The sequence below is a fragment of the Mastomys coucha genome, unplaced genomic scaffold, assembly GCF_008632895.1.
Source record: "Mastomys coucha isolate ucsf_1 unplaced genomic scaffold, UCSF_Mcou_1 pScaffold14, whole genome shotgun sequence".
NCBI lineage: Eukaryota > Metazoa > Chordata > Mammalia > Rodentia > Muridae > Mastomys > Mastomys coucha.
The window spans coordinates 5,065,572-5,090,516 of record NW_022196896.1 but is presented as its reverse complement, the minus strand read 5'-3'; the positions used below and the strand labels follow the sequence as shown (position 1 = coordinate 5,090,516).

General features: G+C 46.7%; 1 protein-coding gene across 10 annotated transcripts in view; it reads right to left on the bottom strand.

The window, feature by feature from the left end:
• The window catches only part of Ankrd6 (ankyrin repeat domain 6), a 144,052-nt gene that overhangs the window by 13,907 nt on the left and 105,200 nt on the right, over window positions 1-24,945 (bottom strand). For all 10 annotated transcript variants that reach the window (XM_031366441.1, XM_031366437.1, XM_031366438.1 and 7 more), the window contains 7 exons: window positions 17,946-18,044; window positions 9,931-10,029; window positions 8,025-8,123; window positions 5,321-5,419; window positions 4,031-4,129; window positions 2,942-3,040; window positions 1,895-1,972 (listed from right to left, as the gene is read on the bottom strand). In XM_031366441.1, coding sequence (XP_031222301.1) covers window positions 1,895-1,972; window positions 2,942-3,040; window positions 4,031-4,129; window positions 5,321-5,419; window positions 8,025-8,123; window positions 9,931-10,029; window positions 17,946-18,044 — 672 coding nt within the window. The remainder of the gene's footprint in view (window positions 1-1,894; window positions 1,973-2,941; window positions 3,041-4,030; window positions 4,130-5,320; window positions 5,420-8,024; window positions 8,124-9,930; window positions 10,030-17,945; window positions 18,045-24,945) is intronic.

Genomic DNA, 24,945 nt, shown 5'->3' with positions numbered 1-24,945 from the left:
CTGCTGTCCAGTTGCATATAGAAAACTTGTTATTTTTATCAAATTTGTTATGTATATGGGTGTTTTGCCTACATGTGTGTGTGTGTGTGTGTGTGTGTGTGCGCGCACGCACCATGTGCATGCAATAAACACAGAGGCCAGAAGAGAGCACTGGATCCTTGGAACTGGAGTTATAAGCTATGATGTGGGTGCTGGAAGTTGAACCTGGGTCCTCTGCAAGATTAGCCAGTGCTCTCAGCTCCCAAACTACCTCTCCAGCCCCCTCCTGGAGACTTCTGCAGTCCCACAGGCCATGGTGCCCTGTGTGTGGCTGATGACAGGGCTGGGTGGATATCAGATGTTGAAGTGGCAGACAGATGGGCTGCTGATGACACTTAGCACTCTCTACTTTCTGATTGTGACAGACCAGCAGTTTCCTATCTTTTGCAAAGTGGAGGTGAGGTGGGGCACCCCACCTTTGCATGAATGGGTCCTGGGACACTGACTAACAGGGAATGAAGAACCCAGAGGCACACAGACGCATGGGTACACAGACACAGAAAAGCTGAGATCAGCTTGGCTGTGCTCATGCTGATGGAGTGGCTGCAGCACCCTGGAAGCTCAGCATGCTCATTATTATATGCACAGGAGCTGGGGTTGCTATATGCAAGGGGACAGGGTTTGTTGTATACCACTGAACAAGGAGGCAGGTATAGCTACTCTGAGTATGAGCAGTCTCTATAGGGGAGCTGTCTTCAGACTGTAAACACTGTGGGGGACAAGTTACAGTGAACAGCTTTGCATGAACTTTCAGCATCTGCATATGGACCAGAAGGCGTCTGAGCCCCTGTGTTCTCAGCTTTGAGGGCTCATTGGCTTTGCCATCCCTCTGACAACAGCTGGGGAAAACTGCATCCTCCATGGATCTAAAGCATCAGGGTCCTTGACACGGGCATTCTCATCTCAGTGACACACATTCCCTTAGGACCTCATAGTACGTGTCTAGGAGCTTCTCGTCCCTGATGCTGGCCTCGGAGTATGTGACTATACAGACACCACTGAGTAAGACTGACTCCACATGTCCCTCTTACAAAAGAGAAGAATTGTTAGCAGTCTAAAACTGCTGTCAGTCATTTCAGCGTGAGAGTCACGTGACAGGCTGGGCCCTGGTCCTAGGAGCACGGTGGTTGGAAGCATCTCTTCATTCCCTGCACCTCAATAAGGTGGACAAATCAGCTTTTCCAGCATCGCTGTGGAGCGGCCTTCCTGACAATAAGGAACACTCCAGAACACTGTCCTGTCTTACCTATGGTATGAGGGAGGGTGGAAAGGGTGGGCCCAGTTATACAGAGATGGTCAGCAGAGGGCATAAGGATGAAAGGGGAAAAAAGCTGTGATTTCAGGTTGCCATGATTACAAACACCTATGGCTACTTAATGTCAACCTTAATTAATGAAATCAGCCATCATTTCTGAGTAAGGAACAAAGTACTCCTATTAAAATAGAGGGGGGAACCCAGTCTGTATTTCACCTCTTCTGGTGGGTATTTACTGATCCATCCAGACAGAATGTTCCTCTGACATACTTTCTTTGGGAACTGGCTCCTCATTTCTCCAAGGCCCTTGTCTGATATGTTGCAGGAGGCCCACCCTCTCCAGCCACAGCCTTGTCCTACACAGGTTTGAACTGGACTGTCTTCCCTGGCTGGGCATCTGAGAAGGGAGGGTCCAAGAAGCTCATGCAGCAAGATCACACCACAGCGAGACAACGGCACCCTGGAGTCTCACATTCTGCACTGCCTGGCTTCTTAGCCCATCAATTCTTAGTTATTTTCAACTGGCATCAGCAGCTCATGGCCAGAGAATCCCAGCTACGGCGCAGCCCCGCATGATCAGTAAGAGGCAGTGAATCCTACCTGGGGAGCCTTGGTGAGGAGTAAAGCAACTTCGGGATTATTGTGGTAGCGGGCAGTCTCCAGCGGGGTCTGGCCTGCCTGAGGAAAGACACAGGGAAGGCAGGTGACAACTGAATGCCAGGTGTAGGGTCGCTCCACTTTACATCACACTCAAGCAAGGGCCACACCTAGACCTCAGCTACTCGGCGGGCTATATCAGCAAGGCCCATTAAGGCCTCTTAGCCTCAGAGGGCAGGAAAAAAAGGGAGGGAAACATGAGGAAGGGCAAGGTAGACATTTCTGTTGAGCAACAGAGGATCAGGAAATCCAGATAGGCATGAATTCTCGTACAGGAGCAGCCTCAGCATGAACAAAGCTCCAGCCGTCTTGTAGGTTGTTCAATTAAGAGCCAGGGATGTGGCGCACTCCTTTAATCCCAGCACTTGGGAGGCAGAGGCAGGTGGATTTCTAAGTTAGAGGCCAGCCTGGTCTACAGAGTGAGTTCCAGGACAGCCAGGGCTACACAGAGAAACTCTATCTCGGAAAAAAAAAAAAAAAAAGAGCCAGGGATGGATGTCAGTTGGATCCCAAAGGAAAGGAGAGTGTGTCCTGGTCAGTGTGGACAACCCCAGACAGGCTCAGAGCTATACTGGGGGGAAGAAGCTAGGGTTGGGGCAGGGTGAGCTAGACACAGAAACAAAGAACACCAGCTTCTGTGCCGCAGGTCCCTTGGAGGAAGAAGGGACCTACAACTATGGGGCCTACAAAAGTGACCAGGCATACTAAAAAAAGGAGGGCAGTCTCAGAGAGAAAGGCAGTGGAGTTCTGGGCTTATCAACTGGTTAGGAGGCCATCTTGAGACCCACAGGCCAGCTGGCTGAGAACCCCCAGAATTCTCCTCCCAGGCTGTGCTCACCCAACCCAGTGTCTAAAAGAGTTGTTAACTCCTGGGGCTGCTTGGAGCTGGCCCAATTCAGATGAGGGCCCCCAGGATTGTGGCTTGGGTGGAGCTCTCTGGATCCTTAGGACCTTCGAGTCTGTGGAGCCCACTGCTGCCGTCCAACTTACATTGTTCACAAGGGTCGTGTCAGCACCAGCTTCCAGCAGGATTCTAACTACCTTCTTGTGATTTAGGGCAGCAGCCACATGGAGGGCCGTATCTCCAGCCTGCAAACAACCAGAAGATAGCTCGCTCAACAGACCTATTGGCTCTAGGCTAGCTACACATCTCTGCCTAGGATGTTCTCCAAACCCAACCAAGACTTGCCATAAAACATGAAGCTCTCCGTGGAAGCCCGGAAGAGAGCCCAAAGCTGAACGGTCAATGCATTCACCACCTACTCTGTCCTGCCTGAGAGGCCGGAAGCCACAAACCAGGATTACATTTGTAGGGGTGAAAGGGACCAGTTGGGCTGCTGAGAAGGGGGCTCAAAGCTTGGGGAAGACAGGCTTAGGGGCTAAGATCAGGTCACCCTGTGTATCAGCCCAGGGAGGTCAGGGTTAGAAGCACTTGGCTTCAGAGCTGGGACTGAGGAGAAGCTGAGAACTCGTGCCTGCCCCTCAGCCAGCCGCGGGGACTGGGGACCCCAGGGAAGTCCCTCTGCAGGCTGAGGTGGAGATACTGAGGCCCAGGCTGTGGTTAAAGCCCACTGCTTTCTGCACCTCCACCTCCAGCCTTCCCGTTTTCATATTCTCTTATAAGACGTGTTACCAGATGACCAGCCCTGAAAGGAAGACATTCCCAAAGGCTCAATTTTAAGGGCTCACACGGTTGTGGCAGTGTAGGGAACAGAACGGTGGAATTCCTGAGACACCTGTTGCCCTGGCTTCTTTCCTATCCCACACTCCTTTTTATAGGTTTTCTTGGTAAAAATCCCAGTGTAAGCAAAAGCCACAGCAACCTCTCAAAAAATGCCCACTATGTAACTGTGGTGATACGCACGGGGATGGTAAGGATGCACGTCCAAGGATGGAGGTGGCCAGGTGAACCAGGGCCACTGTAACTGTAACAATGGGATAGCCACACAGAACAGTGCTGGTGGGGTCCCGGACCAGTCGGAAGGCAACACTGCCTGGCAGCCTCTACCCCTGTCTGTACCCCATTAGGCTGCCCTTGTGGGGACAGTGCCAGGGCCATGAAGAGGTGCATGCACTGACCTGGTTCTTTTCATGAACAGAGCAGAAAGCACTGAGGAGGAGTCTGATGATGGACAAGTGGTTATACCGTGCAGCCACGTGCAAACAGGTGTCCCCTGCCTGGGGACAGAAAGGAAACTTCAGCAGTCAGCAGTTACAAAACAACAACGACAATGACAACGGTCATCACTTAAAAGCTGGCAGACAACTGTATTCTGTGGGAGCATTAACCTGAACTATAAGCCAGTCCTATACCATAGCTGCTCCAATCCCAAGAATCTTTGTTCTGCTTTGCTTTTGTGCATACGAAACTAGATGTCCACTTCCCATGAGCACTTTGGGAAAGCTAGTGTGGGTGATAATGGAGCCTGACTGACCTCCCCTACAACACAAAGTGTCTGAAATAAATGAAATGAAAACCCCGATAGTCTTGCTTTGGAAATGAGTTTCCCAGCAGGGACCCATCCCGGCTGGAAGGCTGCCATCATCCCCTATGGAGCAATACAGACGAGGGAGCTGAGGAATCAGAAAGATTCAGAATCCTCCTCAGTGGGCAAGGCTAGACTCCACTTGCCTTTGATAGCACAGAGCAACAGTGCCGTAGGGACATACTGGCAATTTCTGAGAGAAGCTTAAAACGCAAGCTTTCCTCAGAAAACACAGGAGGAAGGATGTTCAAGCCCTTCTAGGGACACATGTCCTAGAAGTACTGCTCTGCCTGCGCCTGGGAAGGACACTGGGAAGCAGTTACCAGCAGCTGCCCTTTGAAGAGGCTACTTCTGAGTACCACAGAACAGCCCTGTCTGGCACTGTCCCCTCAGCAACAATACAACTCTCTATGTGGGTAGACATTCTTAAAGCATTTATACTGGTCACTCTCAACCTTCCTAATGCTGTGACCCTTTAATGCAGTTCCTTATGCTGTGGCGACCACAACTATAAAATTACTCTACTTGCTACTTCATAACTTGTAATTTTGCTACTGTTATTAATCGTAATGTAAATATTTTTTTGGAGATAGAGGTTTGCCAAAGGGGTCGCGACCCCTAGATTGAGAACTGCTGGTTTACAGGCTTTCTAGTCCTGACAGACACATAGTAAAGAAATACTAAAGTAAACTTGAGACATAAGTGGGAAAAGCAGCATTTTCCCTAAGTAACCCCTCAGAAAACAGCAAAATCCTAATTTAGAGATTAGGCCCCAAACACTGTAGCACATTTGTTTGTAGCTATCAACACTGACTCTGCTCTGGGGGCACTCTTCTCCAAGGCTATGTAACAGTGCCCATCAGAGCCTGGCACTTTCACCCACATTGTTTTTGAGGTCAGCCCGGGAGCCGCCCAGCAGGAGGACGCGAGTGCTCTGGGAGTGACTGTTCTGGCAGGCCAGGTGCAGAGCTGTGTTCCCGGCCTTGGAGAGACAGAGAGAAGGGAGGACGTGTTAGCGGCATATATACCTGCACAGACCAGCAGTGCACAGTGAGAAGTCAGCCATTGTCACATTTTGGATCGTGACAGGGATGCTAGCTGCTGTCTCAGATACAGGAACCATGACTGTAGAGTCCCCCCCCCCCCCCCCCCCCCCCCCCCCGCGCCAATCCCTAAACCGTGACTCTGAGTCCTGCTTCTGCCCCTCATGAGTTAAAGCCATTCAGAAAAACACTTCACTCGCTTAGCCTTGACTTCTTTACCAGAAACAGAGCTTGAGCCTCTTTCCTGAGGCCCTGAGCATGAGTTGTTGTCCTCATATTTTCTGAACCACAAGCATGTGTGCAGTGCTGAACCTGTCTCAGAGAGGACTCTGTCCATTGTGGGCAGTAGCTGTGCTACGAACACTTCTGGAAGGGGAAGTTACATGTAACTTGTAGGCCTGTGTTGAGATGCCTGTTCTTCAATGTTTTCAAACATAAACATTTGAACTATGGAAAAATGTTTGCCCCTAAGGGGCAAAACTGTTGCTTACCATACTTAAACACCACCTCAGAAGAACGTCAACAAAAATTTTGCAAATGCCATGGTGGGAACTGAACTCTTTGATTCCAGGGGAACAGGGTCCTAAAAGCTGCTGATAACCCCTAAAGAGGCATTTTCTCATTACTTAATGGGAAAAGCAGGTGAGGCATCCTGAGCACACAGTCAAATGCAGGCTCAAGGCTCTGTCCTGCTGAGCTTGAGAGCTGTGATGGCACCTGCCCACAGCTTGGTGTATCCCTCCCTTGCCGACTCTCCTCTGGACCTCACAGCTCTGGCTTCAGAAACCTGGGTACTAGGGTCCTTTTGAAAAAGGATACTACAACATCTGAAGTACATAACACGCAAATAAATGAATAAGTAAAATGAAAACTGTGTGTTGTCAGTGCACTTACTTCTCATAATCATGGCTCTAGTCAGACTTGCTGGCATTCACTATGGAGGGGAGGCTGAGGAGAAGGGCAAGCCCCACAGGCTGGTGAGATAGGCCATCCCAGCCCTCCCTGTGAACCCTTGCTGCACACCAGAAGCACCCGGGATGAGCATGCTTTCAAGTTCCATCAGTGAAGGCCTAAACTCTGATTTCCTCAGCCTGTGGGGTGAAGTGTGGCCAAGCTGCCCAAGTCTTAATTCTCTCTGGTCACCAGGCCTGGCTTACAGTTGGCTTTTTGTTGATATGTTTTGTTAGTTTTTTGTTTGTTTGGTTTTGGTATTTTTTTTTAGGTTTTAATTCTTCTACAACCTATTGTGCAACTAAGCTGAGAACCACACAAGGTCAGCTCTCCCCAGCAAGGCATCTATTGATGTCTTAAATGTTCTTGATCTCTGAGCTGTTGACTTCAAGGCAGTGGTTAAATATGTGCTGAGAAAATAAGTGAATGAAAGAAATTCAACAGCTCCAGAAAGATGGTATATTCAAGTTTACTTTGCCACTAAGAAAATAACTATTATGAAAGTGCATTTTGGGAAATCCTCAGGCTCCTTAAACACTGGCCACCCAAAAGAAAAGGCAACCCCTGCTTAACACCACACCCTTATCAAAACCTTTAAGATATTCTAAGGGTGCATGCTTCTTTTATTTTTTTTTCTTCTTTTATTTTTTTAAATAACATATATCTCTTCTCCTAATGGCCAAAGAAACAATCAGTTCAGTTTTAAAAAATTTTAGAAAAGGCACAAAAGTAAAAATATCAAAAATTAGTAAATCTAAATTGAAAGCCACTGTTAATATTTGGGTGATATCGTTCTAGGCATGTAAATTCACATTAGTACTGAGGCACACATATGTGCCATGTTCTTTCATGACTCCTAATATTATCATTAAAACTTCCTAATATTATCATTAAAACCATGACTTAAATTACATTACTTAGGTTGGCTCTGACTGGCTAACTTTACATTCATCTCCTGCATTTTGTACTGCTTGGCTTATTGCTGTCATAGGTACATGTAAGGATAAAGTTTTCCCAGCACACCCTCACTGCTATAAGAACAGAAGCCTCAGACGGTAGCTACCATACAAATAGGTAAGAACTTCTTTTCCTTTTAGGGGATGCAGGTGATTGACCTGGGGACCTTGGGCACGGCACAGGCAAGTGTTCTATTCCTGAGCTATATCCCCAGTACAATAGGACCACTTTGGCTTTACAACTCCCAAAGGCAGCTGCTCCAACCCCATTTCCCTAGCCCACTTTATTTTACCACACGCTATAACTATCTATTAGCGTCTTAGCTCTGACATTTTTCATGCCAACTCTCTTTTGCTGTCCTTTTCTAATAGTGTCCAAGGCGACGGGGACAGGTTCTCAGTAGTAGCCAAGGGCTCCTCACACCAGCATGGTCTCAGCACTGTGGAATGCTTCCCCTGCCTGGAGCCCCAGCCAACCTGCCTCTGCAGAGAGCTGTCTAGGTGAGGCTGCCCCTGTAGGGTTCTCCGTGCCCCAGTGAGCTCCACCTGGCGCTTCTCATAGATAGGAGACACACAGAAATAGAGAGTCCCACATCCCACCTCATCTGTGAAGGGAAGGTCAGCTGCTGGGCCTCACCTTGTTTCTGGCAAGCACGTTGGCTCCGGCTTTAACGAGCAGCTTGGCTGACTGGCTGAATCCATGCCAGGCGGCTTCATGCAGGGCTGTGTTCCCATCCTGAGTAACACATGGGCAAGACAACACCTTATCAAGGCTCATCAAAATACCACACTACCGTAGCTACAGGGCCTTCTGCAACCAGTGCCCACTGGAACCACAGAGCACACGAAAAGCCAGTTATCCCACAGGAGTGGCCAGTTTCTCCAGTCTCCTAGAAACAGCAGGACAGAGCCACCCTGGACACATGGAGGAGCAATGGCCTCCGGAGATGTAGCAGGTGGGTCAGAGTGTAAGTCTCCTTGGAAGCATGCCATCTGGAAAGGCTCCAGAGCCTCCCACAGCTCTGTCTATAGAACACAGCATTCTTGGGATGGCACACTGTCATTCCTTCCCAGTTCCACTGTCCCCTAGGCTCCACTGTGCTCCTGATACCAGAAGATGCCTTGAAAAATGGGCCTTATTACATAGGAAATTCCTCCAATCTCATTTCTTTTTTTTTTTAAGATTTATTTATTTATTATATATATAAGTGCACTGTCACTGTCTTCAGACACCCCAGAAGAGGGCATCGGATCTCATTACAGATGGTTGTGAGCCACCATGTGGTTGCTGGGAATTGAACTCAGGACCTCTAGAAGAGCAGTCAGTGCTCTTAACCGCTGAGCCATCTCTCCAGCCCTCTCCAATCCCATTTCTTCACACATACAAAATATTTAGTTATTGAAGATAGAGTCTCACTATTTAGCCCTGGCTGGCCTAGAACTTGAAATATAGAGTAGGCTGGCCTCAAATCCAGAGACCCTGTGAGAGCTAAGACTAAAGGTATGCAATACCATACCCTTGTCTTTGTCAAAATTTAGTAGTCTCTGGTTTAACATTAAACCCCCAGGACTCTAAAAGACCAGTCATCAAAGAAACACTGATTGTAAATAAACTAACCAATACGTCTAGATACCTGACTTTTAAATACAAACTAATAAAATGCTCCCACTTGCTTAAGTTACTAGGAGAGAGGGAATGAAAGACAGGCAGGTAGGAATACACATGTAGCTCCAGGCCATCATGCTCAGGCAATGGTACATTCTTCAGTTATGTGCATCAAGAGATGTGCATGAAAGAGCTAGGGCCTAATGCACTTGGCACCCAAAAGAGGAAAACCAGGGTTCCAGAGTCGAGAACCAGGGCAATGCTGGGGAGGGCAAGAGATCACGAGGCCCAGCGGGGGCCATTATTGGAGCAGCAGCAGAAAGAGACAGGAAAACAGAAGGGCTCAGAGCTGTGGAGGAACCGCTCCTGAGCCAGGGCCCTTGGATGTGCTGAGGAATCTTGTGCATACTTCACGTCTGCCCACTTTTCTGCATGTTACACCTCTTAGCGAAAAGCTGGAGGTCGAGAGAAAGACACAGAGGCCGCAGGGCACTAAATACAAACATCTACATTCTGAGATTCAACAACTTAAAAACACGGGCTAGTATTCAATGTGTCACTGGGATTCTTACAAGAAAAAAAAATGATCGGTTCTTTTTCTTCTTCAATAGCTAGAAAATTTAACTTGCTTGCTCACTGAAAAAAACTGAGCCCCTGAGGGTGCCTCGTCCCCTCTCTCACCTTCAGTAGACTTTCATAGGTCCTGAGTTCGACATTTCCCTTCCTTTATCTCGACTTAAGCTGATAGCACAGAGCCACAGAACAGCGGGAAGGGTTTTTAAACACACACTACGTCTGGGAACCAAGCTATTCTTTCAGAGATGGCTAGGTTGACCTCTCTGATTGGCTGGGAGAAGGATAGCATCCTAAACGTACCACAGTGAGTCAAGCCAGCTCCTCAGCTGACTGTGGAGTCAGCCCTTACCACCCCACTCACCTTGTCCTGTCTGTCCAGGGCGCATCCCTCCCGGATAAGCGCTGTGAGGATCTCAGTGTTTCCCACCACAGTGGCCCGGTGCAAGGCTGTCTGGTCTCCCTACAAAATGAAATAGAGGCAAGAACAAAAGCTATCTCTAGCAGTCCCATATTGCTCCTTCCTTAAGCCAGGCTCCAGGGTATCTCCTGTCTCCTGAAGGAGGAGACTGGTTACTTGCAGAAGGGCTTGGTCACCATGGCAAGGCAAGCTTTGGGGTCCCATTCGTAGAGAACGTACGCGGCAGAGTAATTTGTTCATAACCTGAACGAGATCTCCTGTCAATAGCAAGAATAGCTGTCGGCCTCAGATCTACCTCTGAAGGAGAGCCAGGTTCTTTCTGGCTGCCTAGTGGAGACATGACTCGGAGTCAGGATGTGTATGTCAATATAGTTCAACCAGCAGCTTTTGCGATCCTTATCCCGAGAGGTCCTCAGGCCCGGATTACAGAGGAATCACCCTCTCCTGTGACAGTTTAAGGGCCTCATGCTTTGATGACAGGTGTGTAATTTGTTCACTGATTTGCACTAGCCCCAGAGCAACATGGAGGTGTGAGGACCTCAGAATTGCAGCCTCCTCCTGCATATTTCTGAGATGGCTCCGGCTGATTTATGCTCTATTCTGACCCCTTCCTCAGCGATAAGATTCCTGGGGTGACTGGTTTTCCCCCTCAGGCATCAAAGTAGAACTTGACTCTTCCCCGCTAACTGCGGCAGAGAGGAGGAGGAGATACCCCAGATAATAAGGAAGGGCTCTGAGCTCTGGGCTTCTAGAAACACAGTTCATCTCTGGCATGCACTCAAGAGTCAAGTTAAGGCAAAGCCAAGTCACGCCTGAGGTCCAGGCTTGAACGGGGAGATGGGTGAACCATGTGGATATTTTCAGGTAAAAATTATAAGCCAAAGGCCAGGGGATCAGGAGAATGGGTTTTATACAGTTGTGTACAGCTTGTAGGGCCTCAGGAACGTCACAGGAAAAGGCAGGGCCAGGGTTCTCTTTCCTTTGGGATTCTATGATCCAGCTGATATAGTATATTTTCCAGAGAGAGCACAGAGGAGCAAGGACACATTTCTGGACTTCGCTGAAACCTCGTCTGAGAGGGGCAGCAGAGACTGTAGGAGACAGGTAGTGAAGAACAACTTCGGGAGGGCTGGAGCCCTAACTATGTAGCTTGGATGGAGTGTACTGACCTCACTGCAATCCATCACAAAGAGACACATGAGAGACACTTGACCCAGGAAGAAAAGTTCTAGAAATACATCATGGTGGCTGATGTACAGGACTTTACCCAGAACCGTACAAAAATATGAAGAGAATACATTTCATGTTACTGTGTGTGTGTGTGTGTGTGTGTGTGTGTGTGTGTGTGTGTGTGTGTGTGAGACCATATAAAACCCACTCAATCCTAGCCAAATCACACATGTGGCTGGGTACAATGGTACACACCTATAATCCCAACACCCAGGAGGCAAAGGCAGGTGAATCATGAATGAGGTCAAGGCCAGACCTGGCTACGCAGTAAGCCTCTATTGCCAACACAAAATAACCTCAAATCTGTTTTCCTTAAAATGAAAATTTTAAAAGCCTGTCTTAAAATCCACATGGAGGGGGCTAAAGAAACAGCTCAGCAGTTAAGAGCATCGTTACCCCTCCAGAGGACCCACGCTCCCTCCCAAGCACACACATGGTCCAGAGAAACCAGACTGAATCCTGAGCACCCACAAGGCAGCTTACAACTGTCTGTAACTCCCATTCCAGAAGACCTAATACCCTCTTTTGGCCTCCATGGATATCAAGTATGCATGTAGTACACATATTTCATGTAGGCAAGATATTCATGCACATAAACTAATTAAAAAAAAATTTTTAAGCTGGGCAGTGGTGGTGCACACCTTTAATCCCAGCACTTGGGAGGCAATGGCAGGTGGATTTCTGAGTTTGAGGCCAGCTTGGTCTACACAGTGAGTTCTAGGACAGCCATGGCTACACAGAGAAACTCTGTCTTGAAAAACCAAAAAAAAAAAAAAAAAACTTAATTTACAAGGAGTGATTTTTAACTTCTTTGTTTTTTTGAATACTCTTAGGTTACTAGTGGAGAGCTGCCATTCATTGCCCTACTCCGCTTAGACCCAGTGTGTAACACCAACTAGTGAGGCAGACGAGCCCCCGTGCAACAGTGGCAAGTCTGGGCTGTGGGTGCAGGGGTTTGAATGGGTTGGGCCCCATGGGCTCACATGCTTGAATGCTTGGGCCTCAGCTGGTGGAAGTGTTTGGCAACAGGTGCGACCTTGTCAGATGAGGTGGGTTTCGAGGTTTCAAGAAACCTGAACTACTCCCAGTGTGCTCTCTGTCTGCCTCCCTGATCATGGTGTGAGCTTGTGATCATGGTGGCTGATCCTGCCTCTAGCCCATCATGGCTGTCCTGGAAGTTCTTCTGTAGACCAGGCTGCCATGGAAGTCAATGGAGATCCTCCTGTCTCTGTCTCCTAAGTCTGAAACTAACAGAGTATACCACCACCTTTCAACTTTTTAATAGTTAACATATATACTTTCGGGCAGTGGTGGCACATGTCTTTAATCCCAGCACTTGGGAGGCAGAGGCAAGCAGATTTCTGAGTTCAAGGCCAGCCTGGTCTACACAGTAAGTTCCAGGACAGCCAGGGCTATACAGAGAAACCCTATCTCGAAAAAATAAACAAAAAACAAAACAAAACAAACAAAAAAACAAAAACAAAAAAACAAAAAACATATATAATTTCAAGCATTAGGTAAAATTACTACCAATTACAATTTAAGCCATAAGAAGACATCAGGAACAGGACCGCCCCCTTTACAAGCTTTTCTCTCAGTTTACTTGCAGGTTTAAGGGCCCGGGAGAGGGCCGGGAAAGGGTATCCAGCCCCAGCCCCATGACTGTGGGTGACTGGCTCTGCTTTCAACAGCTTGTCTTTGACATTGTGGGTTTTCATCATATTACACGTTAGATTTGGACTGGTTTTCTTCCTGTTCACCCTCCAAATATTGTACTTAGAGAGGATCCTTTCTGTGTGCCTTGTAATACAGGCTGGTGAGATGGCTCAGTGGGTAAGAGCACCAACTGCTCTTCCAAAGGTCCTGAATTCAAATCCTAGCAACCACATGGTGGCTCACAACCACCCGTAATGAGATCTGATGCCCTCTTCTGGTGCGTCTGAAGTCAACTACAGTGTACTTATTCATAATAAGTAAATCTTTGAGCTGGAGCAAGCAGGGACTGAGTGAGCAGGGCCAACTGGAGTGAGCAGAGGTCAAAAAAAAAAAAAAAAAAAAAAAAAAAAAAAAGAGAGTCAATTCCCAACAACCAGACGAAGGCTGACAACTATCTGTACAGCTACAATGTGTACTCATATACATAAAATAAATTAATTAAATTTAAAAAAAAAAAAGAAAAGAAAAGAAAATGTAACACTTAGTTAGAAGCGGCTGCCTGGAGATGACCTGGGCCGGGTATCAGAAGCACTTTCCAGCAGACTCATGCTCAATGCCCAAACACGTAGGATGGGATCAGATCCAGGTCTCATCTCTTTAAAATTCCACTAAAATTTCTATGACATCTTATTTCCCTATCAGATTAGTCATGGGTTTTCCCAAAATGGTCATAAAAAAAGATTGTTCTTAACAAGAAACGTGAGTTGAGTACTGACTCAATCATGTTCCCAACAGGAGAGGCCTTTTAATCATCCCACAAGTGACAGGCATTCTGCCAAGCATTCCCGGGATCAATTGGAGAGACCTTTTTAGAAGAAACTTGCATTCCGTACTACATATAATAAAGCAACATGCCCTAAGCATGCAGGTCTTGTCAAGCGATCCCATGAAGGCCTTGATTCAGGTCAAACGTTTCACTGTATTCCATAAGCTGCTCACAAAAGAAAGAGCTGGTGCAGCTTTGGGCCAGCGGGGGCACCATCGTTTATGTCTTTGTGCACCTACAGAGGGCATCTGCTTCCTTTGAGACCCCAACTTGATAGAAGCACCAAACCTAACTCTCAGGTCGGTTCTTAGCAGAACATTCCCAGAAGGATTCTCAAGACACCAAGAGAGCTGACAGTTGGGTGCCCTCGTGGGGAGGAGATGTCCTAAGCCAGCCGGCCCTTGTGGTGACCAAGCATCCACAGCCCAGTCTAGCTGTATTGTCGCCGCTGCCGGAGAGCCTGGCTCTTTGCATATGTGGTCTTTGTGTGTGACCGACCACTCTGCTCTTTATGAAGGGACAAACACACTGTTCACAATGGCTAAACTGGTTCCGGAGGCCTCCTCCAATATTAGAAGCTAGCTCTCTAATGTTACCAAGATGAAAATGAAAGGCTCTGAGAAAGACAAAATTTAAGGGTGGGGTAGGGATTGGGGGGGGGGGCTGCCTGCAGCCATGTGTGGAACTACTTACTCTCCAGGCCACACGGCTAAACCCAGACCCTCAGCTGAAGTGCACTGAGTTACCTGAGAATCAATTCTTGGCTCCTATAAAATCAAACCTACTAATATACTATAGTATGTCTATATATATATATATATATATATATATATATATATATTATACTAGCTACATGCTCTCTTTAAAACATAATATAAAGGCTACACTTGACCTACAAATGGACTCACACAGCAAGGAGCAACTCTGACATAACCCGGTGCTTGAAAAGGATCTGTATCAACTAGGAAACTCTGAAACTGAAGAAAATGTCAAAGAAAACCTAGCTCTCTCAACACATTTTTTTTAATGTTCCCTCAATGTTTATTGATCCCTAACTAGTTCTCTTGTTACATTGATAAGCTTCACCTAGGAGCTCTAGCTAACTCAAACCGTAAGCCTCTTTGCTTTTAAGGCAAGCCGCCACCAGCTTGGAAGCCAGTTAACCTTAGCACTGGTCTCCAAACAGAGCTGGACGGCAAGCTGTGAGGTTGGGTCTGCCTCACAGTGCAAGCTGGGAGAACAGCAGAGGCCAGTTCCTAAGTCACCCGGGATCTATTTGCTGAATGATTAAGTGAGAAGCAGCAAAGGAAGAAACACTGCCAGGAATTAGGAGGAGCAGCAACACTGACTGCAGTTGGCTCTCTGATCTGGAACCTACTGATGTGCTAGCACAACAGTCTGGACTGCCAGCATTCGACTTCCCCGACATATTGGGGTTTCTCACTGCAGAACGTCGGAACCTGAGGCCTAAATCTTTGTTCTGAAATACTTTGATTTCTATCTCCTATACAGTGAAAAGCATTGGGGGTGTTCCAAAGCCAAGCTCATGAAAGAAGCCCAGGTCATGCAGGGATGGAGCACTCCCCATTTGGAAGGAAGCCTCCAGGGCCAAAGCAAACATGCTGTAAGCAAGCCCTACACCAGGCAGGCAAAGCACGGGGCTGACCTCTTCTCTCTCAGCTCTTCTAGGGCCCTCCCTAGCCTTTCTTCTCTGCTTTCTCTTATTTCTGTTTTCCTTCATGCTTTTTACCTCGGCCACGGGATCCTGGACTATTTCTGGGGTAGGAATCACGTGCTTACTCATTAACCAATCAGAGATGGCGTTTGAGCTCCACTGAGAGTTGATAGGATTAGCAGGAAACCAGACAGAATTTGCTCCCAGAGCTGCAGATTCTAAAGAACTGGTTTCCACAGGTTAAAACTCATAATAATCCCACTCCAGGCCACTGAAGGTCACTCTTCCTCTAATTCTCAGATATTACCATGCCATAAAGATCAGTATCCGCAGAATATGAAGTTAGAAGTAAATCTTTATAAAGTCAACATCATGCGCTTCTATCCACCTCCCAGATAGGGAACTTCTAAAGTGACACCTCCCTCCATAGTTAGGTCTAGGTCTCCTTTAATGATAATAAAGCAATTTATCAGCATTCTTGTAGATATTCCAAAGCTGATTGTCAAGAAGCATGGTGAAGACACATCAGTCCCACCTCCAATTATCATACTGTTGTTAACATTGTCCAGTGTTTTATACCACATGGAGAAGCAAGGAATGCATTGTACAGAGCAGGAGAGCATGAAAAAGACCCCAGTGGTTGAAATAAGAGCAGTGTGTTATTTAAACACAGGGCTGGCTTGCCTTCTGCCCTGGTTCACTGGGGCTGCGCTGTGAGAATTCATGCCTGCTCTGTTTCCTTTTCACACCAGAAACATCAGCCTAGTGTCTGCCGCATGAGACCACAGCAAGCCTCAAACTCAGGACCTGAGAACTGATATTTGGTTGGGATAGGCTGGCATGCCTGGCATTGTGACCTCAACACAGTGGCAAGCAAGAACTTTAATTATCAAAGAGAAGCTTAGATTATTCCAACATGCCTGTACCAGCAACTCGAGGCCCCACCTTTCCTCTGATCATTTATTTATACCCTCTCCCTGTATCTTCCATCTGTACTCTAAGGAGACGATATGGATCAGGAACGTTATATTGGTTATAGTGTTGAAAAATAAAGCATTACCACTCAAGGCAGAAATCTCTGAATAACACCCTTAGTGACCTAGTAGGCTTCAGATGTGACCAGAAATTTATATGATTCACTGATAAATCCCTGCCCATGCATAAAACCAGTTCACACACTGCCTGTCTGCTTGCCTGCCCATAGTTAGGGTCTCACATATCCAAGGCTAGTCTCACACCTGCTATGTAGCCAAGTCATTTGTGAATGTGCTTGTCAGATTTCAGGATTCTGTACAGACTTGCAAGGGATATTCTAGCTAGTGTTGCTAAAAGTGAATCTGGAAGAAGTTCAGACTCTGTAAGATGCTGTTTTACTCGCAGGACTTGGACCTGTCCGAATTCTACTGCAGTGAGCGGGCTCAGTGGTTAAGAGTGCTGTCTGCCCTGTCAGAGGGTGTGAGTTTGATTCCCAGCACCCACAGCTCTCCCACGGCAGCTCACAACCATTTATTTGCATTCTTGTAGATATTCCAAAGTTTGCAAATAACTCGTTTCAGGGAATCCGATGTCCTCCTCACCAGGCATGCTGTGGTGCACAGATACATATGCAGGCAAAACACCCAGAATAAAATAATATAAGAAAGAAAGAAAGAAAGAAAGAAAGAAAGAAAGGAAGGAAGGAAGGAAGGAAGGAAGGAAGGAAGGAAGAGAAAGAAAGAAAGAAAGAAAGAAAGAGGAAGAAAGAAAGAAAGAAAGAAAGAAAGAAAGAAAGAAAGAAAGAAAGGAAGGAAGAAAAAGAAAAGAGTTGAACCACTTTCTGAAAATAGTTCCCAATCATACTGCCATAAGGTTTTCTCCAAATAACTCACTGAAGGACAATTTCCATAACCACTCCTCAGCCACTCCACCTTCTCCCAGGACCCAAGAGAACAGGGCTCTGTGCTGTGTGTGCAGTCCCACTTATTCAATGCTCATAGATGCAGACCTGATACATGATGTTGGAGGCCCCAGGATGAGTCCTGTTCTGGCATATTCCTGAGCTGATGGAGTCATATCTCAGCAATAGCACAGAACTCTTTCTAGAGGCCCTGTTCGTGCGTTCTTAAATCCCTTTTCCCCTTTTAGTTGGAAAGGAACTTCCAACTAAAGGAAACCAAGAGAAATTAAGATTAAAAGGGGGGTTGGAGGAGGAGAATGGGTTTAAGCTTCACCTTTGTTTCAGCAGTAAACGTGTTTGGACACACATCTAGTGGGTCTTTTCCACTGCCAGAGTATGTCATTTGTTCTAAGACAGGGCACAGGTAAGTGCTCTTAGAGATTTCGCTTAAATGCTAATGGGGTAATAGGGAACCTGAGTGGAAGAGCCTCCAGCAAACTAGTTTGCTGCTGAGAATGGGTCGCCCAGCAGGTACTCCCAAGAACACTTCTGCCAGCACAGGAACCAGGCTAGAGCCAAAACCCTTCTGGCATTCTCCCATCCTCCCTCCTCATACTGCCAACATGGGCACTAAGGGAGGCTACTGCAGACAAGCTCCCTGCCAACCCTGCCCCGGAGGAAATGATGCTACTCACATCATCTTGTACATCGAGGTCACAGCCAGCCTTCAGCAAAATCTGCACCACAGAAAGATGACCCTTATTGGCAGCGAGGTGCAAGGGGGTCCGGCCATGCTGTTAATGCAAAAGAAATGATTGGTTTTAGAACAAGATACCCCAAGCAGGCAGGACGCTAAAGCAAAGATGACGTACCAGCTTTTAAGAACAACCCTACCACTAACTCAAGTTGTTCTCTTGCTCTGGCAAGGGATTCTCAACCAATCTATCCAAAATTGAAGTTGGATAACTTTGGCAGGGCTACATAGTGAGACCCTGTCTCAAAACAACAACAACAACAACAACAAATGTTTTTTAAAAAGCAAAGATTTTCCTTAGTGCATAATTTTTACATTTTTTTAAAGATTTATTTATTTTATGTATGTGAATACACTGTCATTCTCTTCAGACACACTAGAAGAGGGCATCGGATCCCATTACAGATGATTTTGAGCTATCATGTGGTTGCTGGGAATTGAACTCAGGACCTCTGGAAGACCATGAATCATGTCTCCAGCCCACATCTTATTTTTAAGGACTAAGTAAGTGGTGAAATGTGGGGTTTCCTCCCCTCCTGCTTTCCAGTGGTGCTAATAACACAAGGTGGTAAAGGGCTGTGACCAAGAATCCGAAAGGAACCTGGGTGGAAGACAGACAAACACCAAATTCATCAGCTCCCAAAGATCTAGTCAATAACTCCATCAACTTAAAAGCCAAATGGAAAAGGCTCTGCCTCCTTTTAAAAACAGATCTTAAAGCCAGGCGGTGGTAGTGCATGCCTTTAATCCCAGCACTTGGGAGGCAGAGGCAGGCGGATTTCTGAGTTCGAGGTCAGCCTGGTCTACAGAGTGAGTTCCAGGACAGCCAGGGCTATACAGAGAAACCCTGTCTTGAAAAAAACAAAAACAAAAAACAAAACAAAACAAAAAAAACCCCAAACCAAAAACATATCTTAAAATTACTAAATCAACCATTTAAAAATATAGCATATTAAGGTCCACATACCTGCCAACTATTTAAAAAAATTTTTTTAGAGACTCCATTGCTGTTCTTGCAACTGCCTTCCAGGCCTCTGTGTGATCACTAAGGACTAACCTTTCTTTTGAATTTGGTATTTATGGACCTGGCCAGTGTCTATCATCCTGGTCAACATTTAATATTTGGCTCAAATCTTATAGTAGTGGTCTTATTCTTGCCCAGTAGGATTGACTCTACACTGAGATGGGCTCCACAGCGCTGTGGTTGCATCACAGGGAGAATCATTTGTATTAACTTTGTGGGATCATGGTGCGTGATACCCTAAAGCAAAGGTCTGTGGAGTGTACATTAACTTGTCCAGGAAACTAACTTTGTCAAACTCCCGACTCTCCAGGCTCTATCAGAGACATCCTGTTTTTGATCAGGATTTGCTATGAAGAAAAGTTTAAGTGACTCTGGATGCTGTTTGAGGAAAAGGGACTTATGGGGGCCTTGTGTCCAGCCTTTCTCACTAAGAACCCATGGCCGTTATTGATATTCTAGTGGGATAAGCATGTTTATGATCTCGATAAAGTACCAGTTAGCCAGGATAACTAACCATGGAGAAAACCACAGAGAAAAAAAGGATCTTAATTCCTAGCCATGAAATCCAATCAAAACAGTAGAATGAGTCTGGAAAGAAAGAGGCCAGTGCTTGCTTTAAAATTAGAATTCTTAATTAAGGGACAAAGTTACTACCAAGAATTAGGCTACCAAAAAAAAAAAAACCTTCACAAAAACCACAAGGTCATAAATGAGACAAAGGATTGACCTTTCTCTCTCCGTCCGGTGCTACTTGACTTTGAGCCTTTCCACAAGGCACAGTGCCCAGATGGAGGAAAGTGACTGGGTTTAACTCACTGGGCTCAGGCTCAGGCTCCAATTGTCATTGTATGTCCTTGTCAGTGACCTTATCTCTCAACACTGACTATGGGACCTTCACAAAGTTTTCTACGGCATTCTGAATCTCAGGATAGCTCGTCGTGGAGCTGAGGGAACATGTGTGCTGTAAGGAAAGAGACACTGCAACCAAATACGAGTGCCTTAAACAAGAGGAGAAGCAGAGAATGGGCGTGGGGGACTGCCTGGAAAGAAGCCAGACCCAGAGACCCAGCCCGAGGAGCTCTGCAGACGTTCCTGCCCACACTTACCCAGAGACCCAGCCCGAGGAGCTCTGCAGACTTTTCTGCCTGCACCTACCCATTCCCGAAGGGCGTGGAGGAGAAAATGTTTGTCTAAGTGAGCACAGCCAGAAGGCAGGAAGAGGAAAAGAGGTGGGGCCTAATGTTTGCGTGAACGTCTGCCCTAAGAGTCCTGCGCTACTTACTGACCATCCTTGGAGGAATGGCCTTTGGGCAGGTGAACCTCACAACATGATAAAGGTCTTGTAGATAGGGCAGGGGGTAATATAGTGCCACATGGGTGCTGACCCCGATTTGGACTTCACAGTATCCAGAAATATAAGAAGCAAAGGTCTGCTGCTTGGGCAGCCAGCCTATAGCATCTTGTTTCTGACGCTGGAACGGGCTGAGTTCAAACAGATCACATGTGTGAGTGCCCCCAGAAATACAATGTCCCTGAACTGCAGACATGTCCTAATCCAAAGTCATCAGCATCTTATTGAGAAGGTCAAGGGCTGTTGGAGCCAGAGGGGAATGATCCAGCAATGCCTGATAATTTTGTGTAGGACAATTACCTAAGCCTGCTTTCTCATCTGTCAAACAGGAGTGGACTCCACACCCGCCCACATTTGCTATAAGAATGGAGTTCAGGGGTTGGCAAGATGGCTCAGTGGCTAAGAGCACTGACTGCTCTTCTGAAGGTCCTGAGTTCGGATCCCTGCAACTACACTGTGGCTCACAACCATCCGTGATGAGATCTGTCGCCCTCTTCTGGTGCATCTGAAGACAGCTACAGTGTAGCCGGAGTGAGTGGGGCTGGAGCAAGCAGAGGTCCTGAGTTCAATTCCTAGCAGACACATGATGGTCACGGCCATCTGTACGGTGACAGTGTACGCATACACGTAAAAATAAATAAATAAATCTTAAAAAAAAAAAGAATGGAGTTTAATCCTCCATCTAGTATGGGGTTCCCTGCTGTTGCTGTCAGCCCCCAAGCTAAGGAAGTCCCCACTGCTGGGCCTCTTGGACAGACATCCCTATACCTTTACCACAGCAAAGCATGGTGAGCTATTTACACTGTCATATGGGTTTTCGAGATGAGACAGACTCTCATTCTCAAGGCTCCCTCTCTTCAGTCCCTCCTTCCATGTCTGCTTCCATTTTGAAATCTGCGCTCAAGTTCCCACTTTGTGCTTCTGCTTACAAAGTCTTGCTCTCTGGAACACCCTTCTCCAAACTCCTCCTCCTCTGTGTCCCGGCCACCTCCACATTCATGGCATTTGGCATTTTGTTAGAAAAATCACAGAATATCCTGAGTCCAGCTGGGGTGTGACCTCCTGAAAGACTGTGCCTCCCAAGAGTGAGGAACCAGATTGACAACGGGTGGTGGGAAGGACGTATGTAAGAATCCCAGGGCTCCTGGAGCAGAGCAACACTGGAGCAAATTCCATGACACTGGTGTCTCAGTTCCGGTTTTATTGCTGTGAAGAGACACCATGACCACAGCCACTCTTATAAAGGCAAACATTTAATTGGGGCTGGAGTACAGGCTCAGAGGTTCAGTCCGTCATCATCACGGCAGGAAGCGCTGCAGCATGAAGGCAGACATAGTTCTTGAGAGGTAGCTGAGAATTCTACACTCAGATCAGCAAGCAGTAGGAAGTAGCTGTGAGCCAAGAGACCTGGCTTGACCTGAGAGGGTTTCCTCTCTCTCTAGACTACTAACACCTTCTGGGGAGCTTAGTTGTGATGTCTGACCAGCCCCTTCCTGCAAGGTTTTCCAATTAACGGTAGGGACCCATCCACCAGTTCTCAGCCAACCTCCTCGGGTGACTAATCTGTGGCAGGTGGGAACACGGGAATACTTAGATGTGTAGATGGAAGCTTTCTGTGCAGTATTCTGAGGCAATGGATACAAACAACACTGACTAAACACAGTGGAGAGAGATGCATGGAACACCTAGGCAGTAGCTCATTTCTCTACCAGGCCTGTCCAGAGCTGGAATGCAAACCAGGCCACCCGCAGCCCCACAGAGTACCACTTAGCTAAACCCCACTACCGAGGGTACTTGGCCCAAAAAAGCCTAGGACGGGTCCATCCCGAGGTCCCGAGGCTTGTTCTCCTCAGTCACAGTACAGCTCCTCAAAGGCCCAGGCAGAGGCTTAAGTCAACCCCTTCCTAGGAATTTTTTTTTCTTTTCACAATAACACAACATGACTAAATGAAATTTATTCTAGGGATACAATGATGACCCAACAAGAGAAACATATATTAGTATTATTCACCATTTAAATAGTTAGAGAAGTGTCTGACCATGCAGCTCAATGGTAGAACCCTTGCTTAGCATGTGTGTGGTGGTCTAAATTCTTCCAGTATACCCTCTCGGTCTGAGTAGTCCTCATCCAGCCTGAGAGGTCACTACCTCTCCTCCCTCTAGAAAGCATCTCCTGGAGTTGTTGTCCCCATAACATTATCAGGAGCCTCAGGAGAATAAGGTAGTGGTATCATCCCATCATTGACCAGATACTCTCCTGAGCTTTCTCCCATAGGCAAGCTACATAAGAATTCACAGTACATATTGCATTGCCATAACCGAAGCATCTATTTCCTGTCAAACTCCCGTGTGCTGGGGTATAAGGTAAGAACTGCGTGTCAATGAGCCAGAGGTGACACAGGCGTCCAATCACAAGCTACGGTGTGACTGGTGGTGATAACGCTGTGAAGACCCTGTGGATACGGACCAGTATAACACAACTGGGCACATTTCCACTTCACTGATAACCTATATATTTGAAGTTTCCACGTACTGCTTGGACTAGTTGTAACATCTCAATGGTGTCTCTATTAATACACTAAATAAAATCGTAACCCTGTATTATAATTATTGCTCAGAACTGCCACCATAAATCCATTTTCCACAGTGATTTCTGATGATAATCTGTAGAGGCCTAAGTCTTTCCGTTTGAGATTTTCTTTCCATTGGCAATGCCTGTTGCAAAGCAGACGTCTAAGGGGGAGTGTATATGAGCAGACAAGCACTTGCAGGCTGTGCACAAGACCATGGGGCTAATGCCCAGCGTCCCCGCTCATCAGATATCTTATTAAGTTTGGCATGCAAGTCTATAGCCTCAATGCCCTGTAGTTTTCCCAGAGGAAAATACTGCTCCACAGAGGACAAGGGACTAGGTATGGCAACAGCCAATGTAGAGCCCAGCCCCGGCCCACGTGGGCTTCAGGAAGCAGATCTGCTTTCCAGCTGTAAATAAAAAGCAAGGAAGGTGTACTGGCTGGTTTTGTGTGTCAACTTGACACAGGCTGGAGTTATCACAGAAGGGAGCTTCAGTTGGGGAAGTGCCTCCATGAGATCCAGCTGTGGGGCATTTTCTCAATTAGTGATCAAGGGGGATAGGGCCCCTTGTGGGTGGTGCCATCCCTAGGTTGGAAGTCTTGGGTTCTATAAGACAGCAGGCTGAGCAAGCCAGGGGAAGCAAGCCAGTAAGGAATATCCCTCCATCAGCTCCTGCTTCCTGACCTGCCTGAGGTCCAGTCCTGACTTCCTCTGGTGATCAACAGCAATGTGGAAGTGTAAGCTCAATAAACCCTTTCCTCCCCAACTTGCTTCTTGGTCATGATGTTTGTGCAGGAATAGAAACCCCGACTAAGACAAATGGGGAAGAGAGAGGGGACCAGCATCCACTTTTCTCCCAGCCTACTCCCCTGCTCTTCTAGTTCCCAGAGGGGACGCTAAGGACCCCAGCTGAACTGAAGAGAAAGAGAGGTCAGAGGTCAGAGTAACTATACTAGCTCCTGAAGAGACTGCAAGGAAGGTAAGATGAGTTCAAATGGAGGGGGAGGGGAGTTGAAATGGCCTCTTCAAAAAGAGAGGCCAGTGTTCTCTCACACAGTGCTGTGGACGTCCGTTGGCACAGTGCATTGAACAATTGACTCTGGCTGTTAAAATCACAAGGACACACACATTCTGGCCCAGCAAAACCACTTGGAGAAATTTACCCCACATAGAAGCACATTATGCAACATGACCTCAAACAAAGTAAGTTAGTGCAGCATCATTAGCAAAAGCAGATTACCATAATCTATGCACCCACCAACACAAGATTAGATACCCCAATTATGGCTTCATTATATATTATTGAATAAGCCACAGAGGGCATGTATGCCAGGCATGGTGGTGCCCACCTTTAATTCTAGCACTCCAGAGACAGAGACAGGCAGATCTCTATGACTTCCAGACCTGTCAAGACTACATACTGAGAACTTGTTTATCTTGAAAAAGACAAAATTTTTAAAAGGGGATGGGAGGGACTAGGGGTGGAAGAGATGTCTCAGCAGTTAAGAGTACTGGCTGCTCTTCCAGAGGACCTGGGTTCAATTCCTAGCACCCACATGGTCGCTCACAATGGTCTATAAGTTCACAACTGTCTATAACTCCAGTTCCAGAAAAATCTGGCACCCTTGCACAGACATACATGCAAGCAAAACATCAGTGCACATAAAAAATAAATAAATCTCTTTTTATAAAGGGAGGAGTGGGGAAGAAAAGGGAATATACAATATCTTACAATTTGGGTAAAATGGAAAATGTATACATTTGTATCTGTTTGCATGTCTGTGTGTGGAATGTCTAAGGAAGGAAATTATATAAGAACAAATAACACAAGGAGGGAAACAGCACAGGACAAAGACTAGCCAACAGTTGTGCCTTCTGCATTAGATCATTACCTACTAAAGATGGAAATAATTCGATTTTTTGGTGTAGGGGAGGGATGGTACTGGGAATTGAATTTAGGGTCACATGCATGTAAATATTCTCCAAATGAGC